The 24,291-nt window shown below is 43.4% G+C and overlaps 2 protein-coding genes and 1 pseudogene across 3 annotated transcripts; 1 reads left to right on the plus strand and 2 right to left on the minus strand.

The window, feature by feature from the left end:
* Positions 1–12,375: 12,375 nt before the first annotated feature.
* LOC136519802 (ALA-interacting subunit 3-like) lies at positions 12,376–16,239 on the plus strand. Its single transcript, XM_066513170.1, has 8 exons — positions 12,376–12,778; positions 13,470–13,528; positions 13,608–13,682; positions 13,782–13,898; positions 14,082–14,152; positions 14,383–14,683; positions 14,881–15,170; positions 15,781–16,239. Exons 1-8 carry the CDS (start codon positions 12,688–12,690, stop codon positions 15,833–15,835), a joined length of 1,059 nt encoding a protein of 352 aa, XP_066369267.1. The 5' UTR covers positions 12,376–12,687; the 3' UTR covers positions 15,836–16,239.
* Positions 16,240–16,393: 154 nt separating this feature from the next.
* LOC136519804 (uncharacterized) lies at positions 16,394–19,512 on the minus strand. Of its 2 annotated transcripts, none has more exons than XM_066513171.1 (5): positions 19,256–19,512; positions 19,082–19,123; positions 17,426–17,721; positions 17,112–17,318; positions 16,394–17,008 (listed from the first exon to the last, which is right to left on the minus strand). In XM_066513171.1, the coding sequence occupies exons 3-5, from the start codon at positions 17,681–17,683 to the stop codon at positions 16,649–16,651; spliced, it is 825 nt and encodes a 274-aa protein (XP_066369268.1). In that variant the 5' UTR covers positions 17,684–17,721; positions 19,082–19,123; positions 19,256–19,512; the 3' UTR covers positions 16,394–16,648. The 2 variants fall into 2 exon arrangements, with proteins under 2 accessions (XP_066369268.1, XP_066369269.1); XM_066513172.1 differs by having other exon boundaries at positions 17,426–17,722; positions 19,079–19,123.
* A 3,092-nt stretch (positions 19,513–22,604) lies between these two features.
* LOC136521209 (major pollen allergen Ole e 10-like) lies at positions 22,605–23,697 on the minus strand (annotated as a pseudogene).
* Positions 23,698–24,291: the final 594 nt, after the last annotated feature.

Here is a 24,291-nt window from a genome sequence, read left to right on the forward strand (position 1 = left end):
GGCAGAGGCTGAGGACACGAAGGTGAGGAGGCAAAACGTGGAACCCTAGGGGTGAACCCTATGGTTTTATAGGGGCAACGGATGCGAGAAGGGCAACTGTCTGCCTCGATCTCTGAGCCTACCATGTGCACCACTGCGTCACCTCACGGGATATGCGCACACGATCCCTATCCCTTCCTGAAAAAATCACATCGGACAGTTCGCCTTCCCTAGGTGGACCAGGACTCTCTCTCTATTGAGGGGACACGGGTCACAGAGCTTTTCCCTCCGGCCCACCTAGGGTCCTAGAGCCAAAGGGCCATCCCAACGAGGGATAGGCCCGCAAACTACCGGGACTCAAGGACGCAAGCATCACCAGGCCTTGATCCGCAGTCTGGTCCTAGCTAGGTCAGCACTGAATAAAATTCCCACGAACGAAATACCACGATTCCCTTAAAAATATCCCATTGACGAAAAACCAAGTCTTTCAGCCCTACCCATGAAGGGTCTGATACTACCTCCCGGGTGACTCTACTCGAATCACCTGGGGGCTCGGAGGCTACACCCATTGGGTGCGCTCGCGTGCACCCTCTGGCAAATTAACTCTAATGAAATCGAAAACACCCCCCAGGCGATTCTGTCTGAATCACCTAGGGGCTCAGGGGCTACTATTGGGGACCTAATACCAGGGTACCCCAGAAGGTGGAACCAATAACCATCGAATGTTAAAAACTCCTAGATAGACAAGAGCACCGCTGCATTTCTTGCCCAAATGACGAGAGTTTGGTTCCGCCTCGCTCGACGCCCTTAGGCCAGCTCCGCCTCGCCTAACGCCTTTGGGTCAGCTCCGCCTTGCCTGATGCCCTTGGGAAAGCTTCGCCTCGCCCGAGGGCTAGGCTCAGCCCCACCTCACCCGAGGGCTAAGGGCTAGACTCTGCCTCACCCGACGCCTTTGGGCTAGCTCCACCTCGCCCGAGGGCTAAGGGCTAGACTTCGCCTCGCCCAACGCCCTTGGGCCAGCCCCGCCTCACCCGAGGGCTAGGCTTGACTCCGCCTTGCCTGATGCCTTTAGGTTAGCTTCGCCTCACCTGAGGGCTAAGGGCTAGACTCTGCCTCGCCCGGCCCCCGAGGGCTGGGCTCGGTCTCGCCTGATGGATAAAAGCTAGGCTCCACCTCACCCGACATCTGAGGACAGACCTCACCTCGCCCGATGTCTGAAGACTGGTTTTGTCTCACCTAACAACCTCTCCTCGCTCCCTCATGATGATAGGTATAGGGTAGGACAAGACATTTGGGTCAACCGCGGCTTTGAGGACCATACCCTATGCCCTGGTAGGAAAAGTACTGCCAGGGAATGATGGGATGGGTGCTTTAGACCCTTCTAGGTGGGGTAGAGCCTGAATAGTGTTGTGGGCGCATGCTCTTCGCCCTACAGAGTTCTAGGCGCCGCCTTCAGTCCTTAGACACGGAACCCGACGTAGACATACGACAACCACTATGGTCCAGGAAAGGGCCCATGCCCTCCATAATGACGGATGTGATGTCACCGTGATGTGGTCTCAAGGGAGCGGCGCCCACTCCATGATCCTTTGGGCCCACTAGATCGGAGCACTCGCTTTGGCCTCTGGACACCCTCTCTGATCGGAAGGCCTTGCCCATAGTGCTACTTTAGACCCCGACCCCGCGTCCCTCCAACGGGGACTCATAAGAACCAGAAGGCGTGCAGAGCAAGGCTGGGCAAGGCTCATAAGTCAAAACCACTATACCAGAGTCCATACCCTACGTAGAGCAGTACTCTGTAGCCACCCTGACATTCTACAGTAGCATCGATAGTATTGTAGGCGCTTACCATTATCTCGTACCCACCAGAATAGACAACAAGGCTCGGTAGACGTGAACAACAAGGCTTGGAAGCATACGCACCCTTTCCCTCTCACTTGTAAGGCCACCCCCTTCATCTATAAAAGGGCATGTACTTCCTCCAACAAAGGGACCAACTTTTGACAACACAACACACACAGTCAAGCTACCACCAGGCTCTTTGCATCCTTTCGACCCTTCCATCAGAGACCTAGGACCAGTCCCTCTCTCGACCATTTGTACCCCCTACTATGAACCATTTTCGGTGCTAATAACGCGAGTAGCAATAGACTAGACATAGGGACATTTATCCCAAACCAGTATAAATCTTGTGTCCTTTAGTGCACTATCTAGGCCTAATGCGCATAAATATAAATTTACTTGCCAGTGCTTGTTCAAAACATCGACAGGTGGCTTGCTCTCAATTTGAATCTTACTCAACCCACAAGAAGGATTTTGCAATCTTGAATCAACCACTCACTAAGAGAGGGTTGGAGAGTGTTCTCAAGGCTCAAAAACATGTATGGAAGTTAGCAGAATCAGCAGCCTCCAAAGGTGGAGGCTAAGGGGTATTTATAGCCCCTTTGAAAAACTAGCCATTATGTAGCCGTTGGGGAATACCGAACACGTTCGGTATCAATACCAGACTTGCCTGCATAGCACCAACAGTCACTAAGTTAGTGGCGCATGTGAGGCTTCAGAACTCCTAATGATTGCCAGAACTTATGACCCTCGGAACTCCTGAAGTTTATCGGAACTCCCAACAAGCAATACTTCAAAGTGCAGAGGGAATGCTGAGACTGACCCAATACCGGACAAGTTCGGTATCATACCAGACACGTTCTGTATTTTTGGCCCAGCTAGATCAAGTTAGCCCTAGGCTTTCTCTTTCACTCGAATCTCACATGGGTTGGCTTGAGCACTTATGAATAAATATCTATCAACATGATGCATCTCTCTTAATAATATGACATACCTATTAACTCAAGATCAAATGAAAAACAAAGTCAAGTCGCTTGAGTTGATTTCCTTTGAACCACATGCCATAGCTTCTTGATCATCAACAATGTGAGGATGTCACCATGTCAATTTTGATTTTCTTCTTGAGTATAGCCATCTTGAGCATATGACTTGATTCCATTCAACAAATGTGAGTTAACTCCAAAAGTATCAAGTCACTACAACAATTCATCCAATGTGTTTGATTCTCCATTTCAATGTGACCATCATAGTTTGATTGGTACCATAATTAAATGCAAGTTCTTTCTTCTTCACCCTAGCTAGGTTCCTCGGTTGCCAAGCCATTGCTTGCCCTTCACCCTTGCTTAGTACCTCAAAGCCTTTCCTTCCTATCTTCACCCTCTCAAGCCATCAAGTCACACTTGGTGTTGAATCATTCATTTAGATCATTTGTACAATTGTCTTTCAATATAGCAAGCTCTAAAAAGTGAGACCATTTCATATGTAATCCCTCATGTCTCATTAATTATTTTTCAACGTGTTTGCTTTCATATGAGTCATTGAAATCCCATAATGAATAAGCCTTGCATGAGCTACATTTACATTATTGTCTTGTGTTTGAACTAGATTATTTATACAACAACACATCATTTTGGCTATCATCAAATACCTATGAGATAACTTATTTCCTGTCCAACACTTAGCAAATGGGTTAGACCTTTAATCATGTTGTCATTCAATCATCCAAAACCCACTAAAGGGCTAGATGCACTTTCAGAGAGGGAGGGAAAGGTGCTACCACTCGAGAGAGGGAGGGAGAGGTGCCGACGCTCGAGCTTGGGCTTGGGAGAGGGAGGGAGAGGCGCCGACGCTCAGGCTTGGGAGAGGGAGGGGAGGCGCTGTGCGAGATTCAGAGGGAGAGATGAGTGAAATAGCCTCCAAACCCCTAAGTTTAGTATTTATACTCAAACAAGACTATCATGCCTCGCAAGGGCCTCGGCCTTTTTTCTTAGGCGGCTTTTTAGGAGTTTAGCCTTTGAAAATGGCCTCCATTTTCGTAGGTGGGCCTTTCCATAAATTAATTTTAGGAGGCAGTTATTTTTTATCACCTCCGTAAATTGATTTTATGAGGCGGGCAATCGTGACCCCCTCCATAAATGAAAATGTCTGCCTTCAAAAATCCCCAGGCATTTTACGAGGTGGTTGAATTTTATGACCGCCTCAGTTAATAGAAGTGCACCGCCTCATAAAAATCATTTGTGTAGTAGTGTTTGCATCCTTACACTAGCTAATTTACTTGTTCTTACTATGCTAGTGTAGTTACTATTGTGTAGCTAAGTAGTTGCTCTCTAGTTGTGCTTGTGTAGTGTGATAGTTGAGTAGTGGTAGTGTAGCTTGTATTTAGTGCTTGCTTGCTCATGAGTATGTGTAGGAGCTCCTAGTTGCTTGCTGGACTAGTTGCATATGTTTGTGTGACCTTGCAAACTAGATATGTGTAGGAGAGCTCCCACTAGTTTGACACCTTAGTAATACATTGTGTAGGATCTTTTATAAGGTGCTAGTGGTCAATAGATGGAGGGGTGAAATTGTGGCTAGACATTTGTTTAATTCCACTACTTTGATCGGCTAGCCTACATGATTAGATTTAGAAATGACTATTCACCCCTGTTGACACAATATGGCAAATAGGTAAAACCGCAAGCACACGATTGTGAATGTAGCTTTCACCAAGAAGTATTCTAAGATATCAATTTCCACGGGGGATGTGAAGTGAGCTTAACAAAAAACTAATAAGTTTGTCCTAGGATGACAAAGGGTAAATGATAGATTGGGTTAGAGAGGATGTCTATGGTTATGAAACTAGATAGGTAAGGTAGATACAAAGATTGTTCACTTTGAGTCACTAGATGCCACTTAGCAATGGAAAGGGATGAGAAGGGTGCTAAACCGCCTAGCAGAGAAGACCTACGTTTTAAGAACTTGCCCGAACATGGTGGAATACAGAGATTAGATAGGGATATCACCATCTACTGACTACCACAAACAAACCATGGGGTGAACCACATATATAGGTAAGCGTATAGTCCAGACACCACACCTACACTATATCTTACTACTCTAATCCGGATCCCAATGAGTACTAGGTTAAGTGTGGTGAACTAGAGGACAACAGAAGTAAATACTTACCAGAACTAAGGATCAACTATGATAAAGAATCTCAAATGCTTAGGCCCTATTTGGGAGAGACCCATATCACTGACTCTAGATCTGCAAAAAACAACTCCACTTCATGAAATCTAGGCTAAACGCTCTAGCTCCCCAAAATTTGGATCTACAAAAAAACATGGATCTAGACGTTAGATCCATGGATTTCATGGAGCTCCTCAAGGGGTGCTCTAGAAATGCATATTTTCTAAATCCTCATGGGGTCGAGGGAAATTACCTACCAATGCCACCCATTACATAATGTATTGGATGGTTTCTTCTTCTTTTTCCTTCGATGCTTGTACCCCCTTCTACTCATCTCCTTCCTACGTCCCTAGGCTTCACCCAGTTGCACCCCACCTTGACATAGCCACGCCTTGTCGTGGTCGTGCTCAGCCATGCAATGCTTCTCCTAACCATGCCTCTCCCAGTCGCATGCCCGACCTACCATGTTGGAGTCACTCCTGGCCTCACTCTACCATGGTCATGCCCTGACAACTATTCTCTTAGGATCTTGGCCCATCGCAATAATTCCTAGTACTTCCTAGCGACTATGCATGGCCACCGCTATCATCGTCCCAAGCACGCGGTAGCTACGACATGTTCTCCATGTTGTGCCAACGTACAACAAAGAAGAATCCTAGGGCGCTAGCCTGCATCGCTAGTCCCCTCGGTAGCAAGAATCTTTGCAAGCTGGAATCAAGGACATCGTCGGGAGCATCTACTATGGAAACAAAGGGTTAGTACATTTTTTAGTATTTCATCTACTTGCTCAGTGCTTGGTCATTTGTCATTGCCTATTTGGTAATGTGGGAGTCCAACATTGCTCGGCTATAGAATTGGATTTTTTTGTTAATGTTAAGTCAAGCACAGTACAGTTGCATAGTTTATTTTCTAACACTTAAGTCTTAAAGTTATTTTGCCTATATAATAGATAGATCATAGGCCAAGCTCATGATTGCACTTATGCTTTTGTTTGTTTAATGGCAGGAGCCAGATGGAAAGAATATTCATATTCAGTTAACAGGATTCTTGAAGACGAACACATTGAAGTTCATGATAGAATGGCCACTTATACTTCAACAGTTTCTAGATGCTTCTCCCTGAATACCAAAAATAAGTGGAAAATATTATTATATAATGCAAAATGTAGATGAGACAACTTATTACATCGTGACTTCTATAGTTTTATGTATAATTTTTTAAAGAAAAATTATTATATAATAAGACAAAAATTGATTGTTAGTTACCAGCCATTTACATAGAAGGTCTACAGCTATTGCATATTGTTTAGCAAACTCAGTATTTAAGTTTTCAGCCATAACACCATAAACTTATCACGTATAGTTAACAACAAAGAGTTGCGGTGCAATAAGAGGTCTGAAAGGTCCTAATGGCTAGAGGGGGAGCGAATAGCCTATTAAAATTTCTACAACAACACTTAGCAAATCGGTTAGACAAATATGAGGTGAAGCGAGTGTTGCGCTAGCCTACTAAAAATACAAGCCACCTACCATAATTCTAGTTTCTATAGTCTCTATTCACACAATGGCGATATCACTACACTAAGTTAGTGTGCTCTCAAAGGCTAACTAAAGATCCACACTAACCAAACTAACAAGCTCTCACGACTAGCTACACTAAAGAGCTTGACAACTAGTTTGCGGTAATGTAAAGACAGAGAGCAAGATGGTTATACCACTAAGTCAAGGAATGAACCAATCAATCACAAGTATGAATACCATTGAAGACCAATCACATCAGAATCAAATGATGACATAATGATTTTTACCGAGGTTGAATTGCTTGTCGGTAAGCTAGTCCTCATTGTGGCGATTCACTCACTTAGAAGTTCACACGCTAATTGGCATCACATGCTAAACCCTCAATAGGGTGTCGCACAACCAACATAAGATGAGGATCACACAAGCCACGACCAATTTACTAGAGTACCTTTTGGCTCTCCACTGGGGAAAAGTCAAGAACCCCTCACAATCACCACGATTGGAGCCGGAGACAATCACCAACCTCCGCTCGATGATCCTCACTGCTCCAAGACATCTAGGTGGTGGCAACCACCAAGAGTAACAAGCGAATCCCGTAGAGAAACATGAACACCAAGTGCCTCTAGATGCAAACACTCAAGCAATGCACTTGGATTCTCTCCCAATCTCACAAAGATGTTGAATCAATGATGGAGATGAGTGGAAGGGCTTTGGCTAAGCTCGCAAGGTTGCTATGTTAATGCAAATAGCCAAGAGGATGAGTTTGAGCCGTCCAAACGATATTTATAGACACCCCAAACAATAGAGCCGTTGGCTCAAGTATTGGGCTGACTACGGGACGACCGGACGCGCAGGTCATGTGCACTGGACTCGTCTGGTGTGGTGATCAAACGTGTCCGGTTGCTACGTCTGGTCATAGCCTGACCACCACGTGTCCCTTTCAAATTTTTTAGCCATGCATAGTAATATTACGTGATCAGACACATTGCTAGAAAACGACCGAACACGGGAGACACAGCGTCCGGTCGAGTTTAGAGAGCTCCCAGAGCCGCTCTAGGCCGACCGGACATGTTCGGTCACACCGGACCAGATGCTCCCAGCGTTCAATCAATTATAGCACTGAAAACCTGAGACTAGCTGGTTCACACCGGACGCATCCGATCGCTGCGTCCGGTCGCTGTCAGCAATCCTGCTTCGGGCTATATCACTTTGACCTGACGCTGAACAATAACTCATCAGCGTCCAGTCACTCCACAAAGCCAGAGTCCGGTCACTTTCACTTAGCTGCTCACCTTGGGTCCAAATATCGAACACGTCCGGTGTGGTGACCGGACGTGTCCGGTCACTTCCATCTAACTACCCAAAGTCTAGATAAAATACCAGACGCGTCTGGTCCGGTCACTCTGTGACCAACGCGACTAACTTCTTTTCAACTCTATCTTCTTTACCCTTGCTCAAATATGCCAACCATCAAGTGTATCACCTTGTGCACATGTGTTAGCATATTTTCTCAAATGTTTTCAAGGGTGTTAGCACTCCTCTAGATCCTAAATGCATATGCAATGAGTTAGAGCATCTAGTGGCACTTTGATAACCACATTTCAATATGAGTTTCACCCCTCTTAATAGTACGACTATCAATCCTAAATGTGATCACACTCTCTAAGTGTCTCGATCATTAAACCAAAAAGTTCCTATCAATTTCACCTTTGCCTTGAGCTTTTTGTATTTCTCTTGCTTTTTCCAAGTCCAAGCACTTTGATCATCACCATGGCATCACCATTCATCAAGTCATGATCTTCATTTGCTTCACCACTTGGAGTAGTGCTACCTATCTCATAATCACTTTGATAAACAAGGTTAGCACTTAGGGTTTCATCAATTCACCAAAACTAAACTAGAGCTTTCAAGGTCCCACGGATTTCTCGCTCGATGATCAGCATGAGCAAAACTCAATCTAGATTGTTATCGCCTTCCAGTCCAATGCCTGAAACCTTGTCTCCGTCCATGAAAACCCTACCGAGCTACCGGATGCCGCTCCCTCTTGCATTTACAAAACCCCGCCGCCTTGCCCTAAAATTTCCTCATCCACCCACAAGAAACACTACCGCCCTATCCCAGAAATTTGGCATCACCTACCCACCCTGCCTCCCACCTTCTGCCTAGCGAGATCCCCACTCAGCCATGCCATCGTATGATGTCTCTGCATTGGCTGACCTAATAGCGCTGGCCGACCATGTGGGCAACTAAGGGTAAAATCTCATCTTTTTTTATTCTAGTGGCTCCTTAGGTAAGGGCCCAAGAGGATTTCTACCCATCCCATTGATCCGATTCTTGTCTAGCTACTAGTTAAAGTTTAGAAAAATAAACAAAGATTTATTGATTCTATTTTTCAATTAATGACTGCAGGAGAACTACACAAGCAACTATGATTCTGTAATAAAACAAACTTGAGGTTCAATAGATTTGCTCCTTTGAACTCGAAGATTAGTATCCTTTAAGAGTTTTGCTAGGGCTTTTTATTTTGCCTTGAAAGTTGAAAGTCCCTTCTCATATGGAAATACAATTGTGGTTGCCTAGAACTTCTCCACACTCTCCTTACTCTCCCTATTTTCTATGCTCTAAGTGGAGTAGGGCTTCGTATATGCTTGGAATGATTGGCTCCTCCTTGGTGGTCCTAAATGAGAGGGAGTGAGAGGGTATTTATAGTACTAGAGGGTGCCTTGGGAGAATGGAGATGCTTCCTTGATTCTAGGGAATATTTCCTTTTGGTGGGCCCATGGATCCAAGTGCTCCAAACCTCCTCCATTGGATCAAACCATCATCAAATCAAGGGTGAGGATGGAGTGAAGTTGTGTTTCCTTGCATGGATGGATGTGGGGGTCGACTAACCTCCTTGGCCCTTGGGCATCCTCCTTCATCTAGGAGCTGGGTCCACTTGTCATGGTGGGGGTATGGAAGGAGTTTGGATGTTGTCACATTGAATTTTCCTGTTGGTGGGTCCATGAATCCTTGTGCATTGCATATCCTCTGTCTAGAGAAAACACAACTTGCATATGATGGTTGAAAATGTGCCCAAGTGTGTTTCTTTGCCTCTCACATGGACTAGACCTCTAGGGCCCCACATTGAGGGTCGACTAGCCCCCTATGTGGGCCCATTGTCTATGCTTTGCTCCCCATTTTGTCCCTATGCTCAAATATACTCCATGTATATGTGGAACCAAGTTATTTGCATAAAATGTGTGTGACACATTGTGTTCCTTTCATTTGTGATACATTGTTGATGGTTTTGTCTATATGCAAATTCATGCCACAATGACTCTCAGTAACCCCCTCTGGTCAACCATCTCAACCTAACAGAAGCCTCTAGTCACAAACATTGGTAGGTTATAGAGCCATAGATGACCTATAGATTCACCTAGGTAAATCCAATCCAACATGCCTTGATAGATGTTCTCTATACTAAAAGGACCAAATGGCCTTAGGGGTGACTTGGGCTCAAAAAATACGTGCGACAAGCCTTAGCCCATGCAAATTCTACTCACCCCTTGCACAGACCAAGGACTAAAAATATCATGTCCATAGGGCCATCAAGCAAAACATGCCCTTAGCCAATATATCACACTAAGAATATGGTCCTTAGCTGTGAAAAGTAAAGACCATGACTAAACACACTCTAGCATGGTGAAAAGATGCAGGTTGCCACACAAGATTCTTGAACTCAATAACAAGCAATTACTAAGCTAAGACATGAAAGTAAATACGAGAATAAAAGAGGGACAAGAGACAACCGATTTTTTTCTCGTGGTGCCATGTAGTTACCACTACCTCATAATCCATGTTGGAGCACTGAAGATTCGTAAGACTTAGTTAGGCTCCTTTAAGTCACCAAGACTCAAATTTAATTTCACTAGCAAATACCCCCTTCTCCACTATGGATCATTGGTGGGTTTCAAACTGAGCACAACTCCTAGGAGCCTTCACACAAACCATTAGGAAGGTCATCTAGTCCTCCAGCAAGCCATCTAGGTACTAGCAAACACCAAGAGTAACATATCTTCAACCTTCACTTGATAGAAAATCCAAGCTAAGAATTCCTATATGCCCACTAATTAAGCACAGTCTCCAACAAGAAATCTTAACTTGAATGCCCTTAAACCCTTCCCAAAGTTCGTCTATATGTGTTTTGAATATGAGTATAGAAGAGACCGCCAAATGAGCTAGAAAACACGAATAGGATGGAAGGAGCTACTAGCCATATTGGAAAAAGTATGCAAACACAATGATCAACGGAGGTCCACTGAGTGCCACTAGAGGGCGCACCGAATCATAAGGTAACAATTTGGATGATCCACCATGGGCCGCATAGGCACCACTAGATGGGGATTGAAAAAAAAGGTTTTTGAGGTCATCTAAGCTATATGGCAACAATTTTTTCTACCCTTCTATTTTCTTTTCTTTAGATTAACCCCTGCTTACAGTCTGTCCTATGTCGCCAACCAAACAAACACCTTTAGCTTCATTGGGATTCTACTTTTCCATAACTTTGACATCCTCATTTTAGTCATTACTCTAAACATCAACCTTCTATACATTGATAGTTCCCAGGTTTATCCATTAACCACACAAAAGTATCCTCCTCTTCATTGGGTCAAAACTCTTCTAAAAGCATCTCCAAGAGTCTCTACCCAAATCATTATCTGGAGAGTCATTTGAATAAAAATTGTTCTCTATATGTTTTCACACTCTAATAACTTCTCTATATCTTGTACGCACTCTAGATAGCCAACCCTGCACTTCATCTTTGGCTGGCGAGAAATTTAGAATAGAGGATGACAATATTTGAAGATCTGATAAAAGAACCTGTTGGAGGACATCTTTTCACCAAAATCTATATTTTTGTCAATATGGATGGATATAAATAAGTTCTTTGAGTTGCGCTAAGGTGCTGTTTGATTATGACTCTATAAATGTCAATGGAATTGATATTGCCATGGTCTAAAAATATAACTGAAAACTAACCCTATTCACTTGAGCTTATTCAGCACTATTTTTCAGCTATGGAATAATATTTTCCTCTTACAACATTTTAGCATAAACATCAGCATTAGCCAAATTTTAGCATATTGTTTGGTTCCTATCAGTAATGGAAAGGGAAACACTGGTCGTCGTCCTCCTTTTCTCCTTGCTGAGAAAGATATGCTAGCTTCCGGATCGTTTGATTAGAAGGAGCGCAATAAGCGGTGAAGTGTGCGGTAACAGATCTATTTTGCGGTGCCTCCTCATGTGTTGTTATCAACTTCTAACTAAGCCGAGATCTGATTTCACGGTATAGCTTTACCTTTTGCTATAACAACCAATCACAAAAACAATGCAATCAACTTGCACTGTAATCAGATCATAGAGCAAAATGATCGAACCAAACAACACATAAGATATCCATTAATCTCTCACATTCCAGCGTATCCTCATTTCATCACATTAAAAAAATCCACGATGTGAAAATCAAACGCGAATGCACATACATACAGGAAACATATGGTCTCTTTGACTGGTATTAAAGCCGACTGATAAATCGACTGAAGCTGATTTATTATGAGAAAAAAATACTATAGAATAAACCGATCAATAAATTCAAGCGAACATGCGGTAGCCCCAGACATAGAAACGGAAACATTTTATCATGTTCTTTTTTTTTAGCCTCTCCTCTAGATATAGCTGTATTATCTGTTCGGATTTTTTCATGTTCTACTAGTCTTCTAGAAGAAGAATCGAGCACTTCGCAGTTGGGCCCCCTGCCCCCCAAACTGTCAACGCCGGCTCGACACGAACCCAACCCAGGCCCAACCACCTCGCCAGTGGGCGCCTCCCTCCCGTCTCCTCCCCTGCTGGTCAGAACTCCGAATCAAATCACTGCTCCCCCAGCTTCCTTTACCTTCGCAGCAAGCAAAGCCTGTTCGCGATCGTAAATTTCCAGCCACGATACGATACGGCCTCCCGAACAGGCTGCAACCCGGTAGCAGCAAGCTAGATCGCGGGGAAGCTCCTCGCCTCCCCCATCGGCGCTGCTCCGGCGCGGAGAAGCGTCCTCTCGCGGCGGCCGGGAAGACCAGTTCACGCCGCCAGTCCCGAAGGCGGCTTCCGTGAGGTGGCCTTGGCCCCAGGGGCGGTCGGCGAGATGAACAGCCACGCGGCCGGAACAAGCAACGGCGGATCCGGGGATGCGGCCGCCGGGGGCGCGGCCAGGAGGAATACCAGGATGCCCAAGTGTGAGATCTCGCGCCGAATCTATCCCGTGTGCTTCCCGTATTGGCAGTTCTCTCGTTTCGTTCAGGCTAAGGCTTGGGACGGCGCGATAATATGTGCCGGGGTTAGTGGTTCGGTGTTAATCTGGCCCCCTTTGGGTTTGGAGATGCTGCTAGCTTATGCTCTCTTTTGGCGTTGATATTTTTGTTGCCATGTTGTTAATCGTGGGAGCTTGCGTATTAGTTACTGTAGCCAGTTCGATCCAGAAGAAAAACCATAGACTAGTTGGCACATGATGGTCTTATTTACTTACTGATTGCGGCTAGTTCAGTTCAGTACTAAAACAGACAATCTAGTTATTTCAGTGCACGATAGTTTCATTTTCTTATTGATTATAGGTAGTTCAATCCAGAAGAGAAACCGTATCCAGGTGTTACATGATGGTATTATTTCATTAGTGATATCCTGTCATATTAAGTCCAGAAGAAAACCTGTCAATCTAGTTGGTACACAACAGTATAAGCTTCTTAGTGATATAGCTAGTTCAATAAAGGAAAAAGCATCAAACTAGTTGGGGAATGATGGTATTGTTTACATTACATGTGTTTGGACACTGGTTATCAATGAAATTATGAGGTCAGAGATGGTGATCACCTGTTAGACATGCATTTGCGGATCACAAACCCATTCTAACCCAAAAAATCTTATGTGCAGATTCCAAGTTCACACAGCAGGAGCTGCCGGCCTGCAAGCCGATTCTTACTCCAAAATGGGTAGGCTTACTGGTTGTGGAGATTGTGATGCTAGAAAACTAACATCGGAATGTTTCGATCTTTGACTTATGTTTTGTAGGTTGTCTCTGTTTTCTTCATCGTCGGGGTCATCTTTGTTCCCATTGGTGTTGTTTCACTGCTAGCTGCAAGAGATGTATGCTGCCTTTTCTCTTGTGGCTTCTGTCTTAAGATAGATGTTGTGGGTTGTGGTAGTCTCATCTTTTTTCTATTTCTACATGTTGACTGATTGCAGGTTGTTGAGATTATTGATCGGTACGATGAGGCATGTGTGCCAAGCAACATGACTGAGAACAAGCTTGCTTACATCCAGAATGAGACCATATCCAAAGAGTGCATAAGGAATCTTACGGTAATAGACTTTCATGGTATTGATTTACCGTTTGAAATACTAAGGCATAGAAGAAGAAAAAGTGCAATTAACTAGATTTTTTTAAACGATTATGAAGTTAGAACAAACATGCGGTTGTAGCATACATCTTCTATCAGATTTATCACAATTTTCTTTGCTGAAGAATTGAATTTTCTTTCCAAGGTTACGAAGGACATGAAGCAGCCTATTTTTGTGTATTATGAACTTGATAATTTCTACCAGAACCATAGGAGGTATGCTGTTTTTTAAGATTTGCAGACAATCATTTGAATCTTTATCCCTTGGCACAAATTGACAGCTATCACTTTCCTGATGTTGATGAATTATCATTTGCAATCGTGATGCTATTTTAATTGGAAAACATGACACAACAACTTAACTTCTAACTTGGATACCTTACCGCCAAAGAAAAAGAAGTGAACAGTCTTTCATTGGAGATTTACCATGCACTTCCCTGATTCAGGTATGTCAAGAGCCGAAATGATGCACAGCTAAGAGATGCTAGTAAAGCTAACCAGACATCCGCTTGTGAACCTGAGAAGACCACGGCTAATGGGCAACCAATTGTTCCTTGTGGCCTCATTGCTTGGAGCTTGTTTAATGATACATATAATTTCACTCGTGGTAATGAGAACTTGACAGTGGACAAGAAAGACATTTCCTGGAAGAGTGATAGGGAGCATAAATTTGGTAAAGATGTCTATCCGAGCAACTTCCAGAATGGTGCACTTAAAGGTGGAGCAACACTTAACCCAAAGATCCCGGTATGTGAACTTTTATTCTGCACCATCATATTGTGGCATATGCTTGTCTAGAGAGACTATTGTTCATTTAGTATACATTTGCAACATCATATTTCTGCTAATGTCCATTGATTTCTTGTTCATGTGGATAAACAAAAGCTGTATGGGTAAGGAATATTTGTGGCAGTTATTCATGTAAGTTGGATATGATGTGACAGTTGAGTGAGCAAGAGGACCTCATTGTTTGGATGCGGACTGCAGCACTTCCTACGTTCAGAAAGTTATATGGGAGAATATACTTTGACCTCAAGGAGAATGACACAATAACAGTGAGCTTGAATAACAACTACAATACATATAGCTTTGGCGGCAAGAAAAGACTGGTCCTCTCCACTGCAACCTGGCTTGGGGGCAAGAACGATTTTCTTGGCTTTGCGTACCTTATAGTTGGTGGGCTCTGCATTTTCCTGGCATTTGCATTCACCTTGCTGTACTTCATAAAACCAAGGTTAGTGACTTTTGACTGTCTGTTGCAATCGCTTGGAAATTAGCCGTGTGCTGGATTTAGTCTGTGAACCCGCTATATATATGCATATGCTATCCGGTGTGATAGCCATACTGTGAATGTGATGCTTGCTGTGAAGTAATCTGGGTTTAGCCTATCAAGTTTATAGAAAACCTGTAGGCTGTAGTCTGGTATTCTGATTATGCCTGGTGCAGCCCATTTTATCTCAGCATCTTTTATGTCAATTAAAGGTTGAGGTGGCCTTGAGGCTTTAGGCTGTACAAGTACATTTCACATCACACTACTTTGGTCCTGTTGTTGCAAGTACTTCCATAGGAGCACCTTCTATAAATTTTGGTGGACTAGAACCAGACAACCAGCTGTTCTGTTTTACTACTTTGCTGACTTTGGTCCTTCACACTGCTATTTTGCTTATCATGGCACATTGTGTTGAGTATGTTATGCACTGTGGACTGTGGCCTGGCATGATCAAGGCTTGTACCATAAGAATGATCGTTTTAGGACTTCTCTGTGCTTGCTAAAGCATCTGTCTATCATTATTTTTCATTGACACCACGAGTGGAAATGCTAATCCTATCTGTGGCTTCGGCAGGAAACTGGGAGACCACAACTACTTATCCTGGAACAGACACCCTGCAGGACGCTAAGATGTTTTGGAAAGCCAAGTATCCGTACTACTTGGAAGTGTAACTTGTATGAAATGAAATGCTCTGAACCAGAAATCTGTAGGGTACAAGCAAGTATGGTTCAGGCTAGAACTTCATGTATATTTTATACAAAGGGATCTAGGTGGCTACGTGATTTTGTTTCTTGTGTTCTTTAGAGCTGCATGTAGCAGTGATCATGAGAATACCTATTGATCTCTAATGGCTTGCGTGGTGGTACGAGCACTCTAAACGGTTTCCTCTAATAGTTTACTATGTGATGTTCATGCTTCGGCTACCGAAGATCTGTTATCAGTCAAGGGTGCGTGTGTAATGATTGATGTAGGTTGATTGTAATATCCTCAAAGGGGAACAGTACCAACTTCTGTACAAATTGATCACTGTCTGATGTTTGTTTGTCTACCACGATTTCATAGTATACGAGTGTCTGTCGTCATCTATTTGGGTTGGAATTGGAAGTGCAGCCTGCACGTTCAAAATGCCCTTCTACATGTTATAAGAATCGAAAGCATAGTCCACAACACTCATATGAGACGCATGTTCAGAGTTCATTTCCACTTCCTTTATTGCTCCACGCAGGTGAATGGAAGACAACTCGAAATCTTCTCCGCAACATGACTCGTGACACTCAATAAATGTTCAGCCCCAGATGCCACAAGCAGAAGGGTAGCTCAAGCTAATTACAGTGACCTAGTCGAGAACAGTCACCTACCTCCCATCCATCAGCACAAGTTTCTTTTGGATCTTCAGTTCATAGCTAGATAATATAAAGCAACACTCAGACTTATTGCACGGTTAAGCCCCCATTTTTAGCTTTTCAGATATCCTGTTCAGCACTCGCGCTGCCACTGTTTCCTCCTGTTCCTCATTCTGATTCTTGGTGAGCCACTCTTGAGTGGCAACCAGATCGGGGAGCACCGTCGCGCCTGACTGCCTCCAGCTCTCAGCATCGGCAGTCTTGAACCGGTCCAGGAGCAGCGCATGCATCCCGATGCTCCTAGCTGGGGTGTAGTCCTTCCGCATGCTGTCACCTATGTGGAGCGCTTCTTCTGGAGCGACGTTTCCTGCCATTTCCAACGCTATCTTGTAAATTCTTGGGTCTGGCTTCTCAACACCAACCATGCCTGAGAACACCCCAAAGTCCCACTCGGAGCCCTAGTTGCAAACCAAGACATGCGTTAGTATTTAGTCGACTACGCCAAGAAAGCAGATTGTTATAGAAGCATGTAACTGATGTGTGATCCAGTGGATATTGCACCTGATTCAACCCTAAAGCTGGCAAGATTACATCTTTGTAGCGGTACTCTGCATTGCTGACAACACCAACAGTGAGTCCCTTTTCCCGCGCCCACCGCATAAAGGGCTGTGCATCAGGAAATGCTGAATATGGCGCAGAGGAACCAAAAGCAGAATAAATGCGCCTGAAGATTTTCTCAAATGTCTCCTCATCATAATCATAGCCAGCCTGCAGTTTGTGATAGATCATAGAGCAACTGAATCACAAGGCCCTCTGAACATTAAGAGGACACACCACTAGTCCAGACAAGCTTCAGATTTGTAAATTGGTCTTACCTTAACGAATGAATTCTTAACACATGTCCTCCACCATTCAATGTTCGGCATCTTAGCCGCAAATCCAAAGCAAGGGTACTGTCTTGCCATCTCAGTGTATGCAAGCTTGAAGCCCTCATGCATACGGTTATAGTCAGGGCATGGCATCCCAGCAGACTTAGCTGCCATACAGTAGTAATCCCCAAGGTGTCCTTTGTAAGCAATCAGTGTACCAGTAACATCCACGGTGATCAAGCGTAACTTTGAAAGTAGAGACATGCTTGGCAGTGATCTGAACTGTGGTCTTTATATACAATCTACGTGCAAATTCACATAGTGAAAATTAGGACCAAACCAACCATTTTTGCAGAGCCAGCAGAACAGGCATTACAAAAATATATGGCATCAATGTTACAAAATTAATTTTATATATAGCTGAGAGGCAGCGCCTGAGCTCATATATCCTAGGCATGGAAGGTGCACTCAGAAATTAACTTTGCAATGAGATGCTCCTCCCTCCCTCCCAACTACTCCCTCCGTTCACAAAAAGATGCAATTCTCACTTTTGGAGGAGTCAAACAATTTGAAATTTGACCAAAGTTATTATATAAAAAAGTACTAACATTTATGATACAAGATAAGTACCATTAGATTAGTTATGAATTTCGTAGTAAACCTAGTTGGAGACAAGTGTTAACGCTATTCACTATAAATTTGTTAAACTAGTTTGACTTACACAAATCTCACAGTTGCATCCTTTTGTGGATGGAGGGAGTAATACCCAAGACCTTTTTCCATAGTGAACCAATGCCTTTTGCAATGGATGAAACATTTAATTTAAGTCAAAAAGGCCAATCGCTATATTACAAAGTGTGCTGCAGAACACAAAAGTAAAATAGTGACACCGCTCTACCAGCTGGCAAGAACTATACCATATTGCCCCCTTCAGAACAAAGGAAAAGCACACGAATTTTGGAGGATTGTAATCCTATAGGAAACTTTCCTATATGTCAATTTGGAACGAAGGACTAAACCCTGTGAAATTCCTTTGGATTACTATGAGATGCATGAAACCATAGATTACTATGAGATGCATTAAACCCTATGCAGGAAAATCAGCATGAGGTTGGACCTCATGGAAACTTTCCTTTGTGTCTATCTCTCACATGGAATTCTTTGTTTTTTTTTTCTTCTGAAAAACGTCTAGATAACATGACAAATGAGGAATAGAAAGGAAAAATAAACGTGCTGGGCAATCATTTTGTCAAAACATCAGTGATGTACTGATGTGGCATCTAGGATGAATGTACAATACCTACTTCCACAGCAAAGTCAACCTACATGGGACATTTCCTCCCGACATTGGAAATAATATAGTGAAACAAATTCGGCAGTGACCGCTGAGCAAAGCATCCCTGATCTCAGCAACCAGGCAGGAAGGGAGTAAGAATGAATATTCCGTTTCTACCAAGATAAACTCTAAACCCCTTGTAACTCCTAATTTTCAACATTTCTCTGTCATCAATGATTACTAACACCCCCAGACCATCTACTCTATCCTGTAGTAAAAAAAAAAAAAAAGTAAGGTCATCACCGACCTCCTTGCTCAATAATAACAAACAAATAGCAAATCTCAACCAGAAAGTGGAAGGGAAAAAATCCAAAATGTTCCATTACCTAGAAAAGGATCGATGATTGAACCTCCAGTCGCGGCAATGCCTGCAACAAACAGAAGAAACACGAGATCCGGTCAGGCAACCAACAGAGGTTCACCTCGCAAGATCCTATCTTTCTGCACAAGAACGCGGCAAGAGCCAACAAACGGATACGCCATAGATGAGAGATCGCTACCTCCCAACCACGGCAGGTGTCTAACCGGAACGGGGGAAAAGTTGCGGCCTTGGAGCCTGAGATTTCAAGAAACCGGCAACCAGTGGGCTCCTCCCAGTTCCTTGCCTATGAGCTCCAGGTTTTTTATGTTTGGGAGGTGGGATTTCGATTGGTTTTTCGGTGGTATTAAGTACTGGGAGTGGGGAGTGGGGAGTGGAAATCTGTGGAATTGGGAACGGGATACCGGCGGTGATGGTCCATGGTTTTGGTTCATCGGATTTCAAAGCCGATAGGTACGCGTGTCCCCACTGTTGTACTAGTAGTAGTGAAAAGTTTGCGAGGGATAGGCGTGCCATGTCACGAATAGACCAAAGACTGTTTTCCATGTCAACAACAGAGGTGCATCTTCAGTGGCCCACTCGTGGTCCGTGTGCTGGAGAAATCGAATCACCACGAGGAAGAAGAAGAAGGGCCTGCTTGGTTCAATGCCAATTTTTACCAAGTCAATTTTAAGACAAGTCAAAACATGAGTATATCAATATTAGGGCAAGCCAATATAGTAAGGCAATAAAGGTTGGTGTTTGGATTGCTACCGACCAGAGAGAAATGTTGTCTTGCCAAAATTTTGGAAAGTATTGCCAAAACTTTGACAACCAATCAATTATATGCCAAATCTTTTGAACTTGCCCATATTTTAACTTGTCAGCTTAGAACCAAGCAGGCCCGAAGAATCGATGCATATCTGAGAGTCGATTCGTGGTGAAAGAAAATGGAGCAACCCCACTTACTGGAGGGCTTGCCGCACCGCACCGTCGTTGCGGCCGTGCGGTCGGCAAATGTGACGGTGCGACCTCGATAGAGTAGGTAGAGCAAAGGACACGTAGCAGGCAGGCCGGTGAGTGGAGGAAGTGACGAGGGGCTCTGCAGTTCGAGGGCGCTAGGCGGCGTAGCCCCGCGCGGAGTACCTGCTTGTGTAGCGGGGAAAAAAAGCCAGGATTAGGGAAGAACGGGAGGGTGATGGATCATTTTTATATATTTTTTATTTATTATATGCTTTTATGTCTAATGCCTCCAAAAAGTATGATAGTATCGCTTCTTTAGAAGTTAAATAATTCACATTTAATTAGGTTTATAAAAAAATAGTACCAATATTTACATCTCTAAATATATTCTATGGTTAAATCTAACAATACTTATTATGCATCAAAGATCCATACTAAATTTAAGTCATTTTGATCTTACATAAATGTTAATACCTTCTCTCTAAAAATATGAAAATATTGCTTCTCGAGAAGCCAAATAATAAAAAGGCTTATAGAATAGTACCAAAATTTATATATTTAAATATGTTTATAATCAAAAGTGTTGTTCCCTCCGTACTAAATTGGAAGTGATTTTGGTTTTACATAAATTTTACTTGTATTTAGACATAATGTATATCTAGACATAATGTATATATAAAAGTTAAAATGACTTACAATTTGAAACATGGAGAATGATATTTTTATACGTTTAGTCAAATTTAAAATTGTTTGGCTACTCAAAAGCAAGGTTTGACTACTCAAAAACAAAGTTTAGGTCCATACGGCTAGTCTAGCATTAGTTTTGGAGATCGTACGCTCTTTCCAACCAAATCTTATCCCTGTTCCGTTCGGTAGAGGTATATGTTTTCTACTTCCTATTTGAGAAGCTCTTCACGTCTTCCAAATATGTGGTCTGATTTACTATTTTCCTGAGAAATCTATTATAAGACACGTTGCAAGCCGTTAGGATCTTTAATTTGCTTCTTCGTCTCTCACTATGAATATAGTATATTAAAATAAAATAACATAAAGGTATGAAATAGGTGAACTTTTTTATTATCTGAATATTGATAATTACTCTCTCCAACCTAAATATTATGCCATTTTGGCTTTCCTAGATATATAGTTTTTATAATATATCTAGACATAATGTATATCAGAGCGTGTAGCAAGAAATATATACCTAAAAAAGCCAAAACCATTTAAAAACTTGGAACGGAGGGAGTACAATGTTGAGCTCCTACTCCTACATACAAGGCCCTAGAATTTGGCAAAAGCTCACATAGATGAAAGTCCCGTTTGGATTTTGGTAAAATGACAATATTTGGCATGATCACATGATGCAAAAGCTCAACAAGAAGAAATGGGAAGCATTGCCTAAGTATAATAATATGGATAAGAAGGTAGTAACTCTACCATTTAATTAATAAGAATACACAAGGGGATACCATATACCTTATAATCTATAGTTATGCTTACTATTGAAGTACAACTTCTTTTGTCCACTGGTCCGTCGTCCCTCACTCCCACCTTCTCGCTTGCACTCCTATTGAAGAGAGCTGTTTTCACTCCTATCATGGCTAAACTGCATCCTTCTTTAGTAGGGCATCGACGATTATAGTTTGGAGCTACAAATTTGGCATTTCTCTTTAACAAACCTCAATTGGAATATAAAGAAAACCTATTGCACTTTCAAACCTAATACATTGGATTAAAGAAAACCAGTACCTATATTTGACACTAGTGGCTAGCAAAAAATGAAATCGTCGAAGTTTGTTAAAGAAAATTATCAATTTTGTATGTATTATCTCTCTCTTGGGGATTATGTGAAATTATTGGCTGAAAATATGTGCTTATTAATTATTATTAAAATAGCAGTTCAATTAATATGGAGCAAATTAAAAATATGAAATAGTTGTGGATCCTTTGGAATATAAAACGAAAATGCCATTCTGGTTCCAGGGAGGAAACATTCATTATTCCAGTTCCTTCAGCAAATATTTTTTGTGCTCCAAAGCACAAACGACACACTAAATTAATTGTTGCGTAATATTTGCAACTTTACCATGATGACATGACATTAGCCTAGTTCCTTTCATCTTATACAAAACATCATAAGTACAAAGCAAACATTTATGCCTATGATATTACAGGTAGGTAGGACTATATTAGGCCATGTTTAGTTTCCCCAATTTTCTGAATTTGGCACTATGCAAAAAGAAGATTTTCCGTCACATTAAACTTGCGGTACATGCATGAAGTGCTAAATATAGACAAAATCAAAAACTAATTGCACAGTTTGATTGTACTTTGTGAGACGAACGTTTTGAGCCTAATTAGTCAATGTTTGGACAATTATTACCAAATACAAATGAAATGCTAATCCAAACGAAATGCTACAATGAAATAGTTTGATTGTACAGTGCAGCTTGATTTCCGACGACGGCAACTTTGGCCGGAACTCAAGCGGCCTTAATAGGAAGAATATTACGTCAAACGCCGACGACAGATGAGTGGTTTATTTGCACAGAAGTGTATCCAAAATATCTCCGACGGAATCCGTACATTCACATGTAAATGTACTGACAACCATCATAACCTGCAGGACAATACAAAACCACAATAAAATAAGAAATTTGATTTACTAGTATGTTTTGAATAATTTTTTTTAAAAAAATTGCTCCTTGCCAAAAAAAGGCCTGGCCCATGCGTTATTCAGTTCAGGCCCACTTGAATACGCCCTTCATGGGCCCAGCCAGTTCACGGGCCTGGACCCATTCGTCCGGACATGTTTCAAATTCGCAACAGCGCAATGACACGCAAGCTGTTCCTGATGTTGAATGAGCGAGGGGGCTTACTAGGGTCTCTGGTGACGAGCATGGCGGCGCCGCCGAAGTCGCATGTCCCGCCGGCGACCCTTGTACGCTGCCAGTAACTGTTGAACGCGTAGGAGGCGTGCGCCACCAGCGTGTCCGGCAGGTAGCACGGCCCGCCTGGCGCCGCCATGCTGCAGTCCGCGCCCGACCCGCACGCGTAGTCCATCGCCGCCTGCACGACCGCGCTCGCCGCTGCCGGGCTCGCGACGCACCACAGCCCCGGACGCGCATGCCCTGGCGGGGGGCCGGGAACGCCACAGGCGGCAGAAAAAGCGGCGCCGGCTGGCTATTACTGCCCGGCGCGACGATGGACGGCGGGCCGGCGGGCGGAGGGGCGCCGGGCGCTCTCGCCACCGGCGGCAGCGGGGCCGGCAAGGCAGGCTTTGCGGGGGGAGGGTACACGCAGTACGGCAGCGGCGGAGGAACGTTGGCTTCTGGTGCTGGAGCGCCGCCGATCACGTCCTTGTATGACGGCAACGACGACGAGTTCACGATGTTGGGGTGCGAGTAATCCCTTGTCCTTGCCGAAGCATCCGCCCAATCTGTTGCCCATGAATTGCATGATGACAAAGAAAATGAGAAACTAACAAGGATTCTTGTCCTCATGAGAAACTATATGCATGATCATGGACAATGCAGAACGAGATTTCGGCTCTGATTGAACTGCGTCAATTGCGAATGGACAATGCAAATAATGTGCAGTCGTAGAGTGGAGCAGTTTGCTGTTACCATATTGCATAAAGATGATGGGTGCTAGGATGAAGATGAAGCAGTTCTTGATCATGCTTAACCCCATGAGTTTGCCAAAAATGGTAAACCTGGGCTCCTGATGACAACGGAGGATGCATGGGGAGAGTGTTATAGTGCTGGAAAGTGATGGTGGACCAGGCGAACAGTATGAACTGGGCTTGGCAGGCAAAGGGGAGGCAAGCAAGAATTCACCAGCTGCAAAGCTGCATGTGACTGAATTTTTTAATATTCCGGATGCGCATCAGTTGCAAATGTTAGCTCTTTTCGCTGTTGATTTCGGCGCCTGCAGGGCTTGGATTATATTCCCCGGCCTTTTCTCCAGGCGAAGTTTTGGCACCTGTGCTTGCGTGGTCAAAGAGAAATTCAAGAAGCGGGAAATAAGAAAAGGAGAAAAGGGAAAAGCAGGGGAGAGACTTGATCTTGCATCAGCTGTACTGGTCTTTTCTGTGAGATTCTGTTGCATTGGTTCCACCCCAGCAGAGACAACTGGCTGATCAGTGCCTATTTAAGTGTATATTATCCCCTCCGCGCCAAAATAAATGATGTTAGGGTATTCGTCTCCTTCAAATTTTTTTAAGTTTAATTAGATTTGTAAAAAAATATTAGCAACATTTATATCTTCAAATAA

Source organism: Miscanthus floridulus, chromosome 18 (genome assembly GCF_019320115.1).
Source record: "Miscanthus floridulus cultivar M001 chromosome 18, ASM1932011v1, whole genome shotgun sequence".
Classification (NCBI taxonomy): domain Eukaryota; kingdom Viridiplantae; phylum Streptophyta; class Magnoliopsida; order Poales; family Poaceae; genus Miscanthus; species Miscanthus floridulus.

Excerpts from the sequence above, each read along its gene's own strand:
- LOC136519802 (XM_066513170.1), top strand. The coding sequence starts at position 12,688 with ATGAACAGCCACGCGGCCGGAACAAGCAACGGCGGATCCGGGGATGCG. Across the intron at positions 12,779-13,469 it reads GAATACCAGGATGCCCAAGT|ATTCCAAGTTCACACAGCAG; the intron begins GTGAGATCTCGC and ends TCTTATGTGCAG. Across the intron at positions 13,899-14,081 it reads AGTGCATAAGGAATCTTACG|GTTACGAAGGACATGAAGCA; the intron begins GTAATAGACTTT and ends TTTCTTTCCAAG.
- LOC136519804 (XM_066513171.1), bottom strand. The coding sequence starts at position 17,683 with ATGTCTCTACTTTCAAAGTTACGCTTGATCACCGTGGATGTTACTGGT. Across the intron at positions 17,319-17,425 it reads TTAAGAATTCATTCGTTAAG|GCTGGCTATGATTATGATGA; the intron begins GTAAGACCAATT and ends CACAAACTGCAG. Across the intron at positions 17,009-17,111 it reads CAGCTTTAGGGTTGAATCAG|GGCTCCGAGTGGGACTTTGG; the intron begins GTGCAATATCCA and ends GTTTGCAACTAG.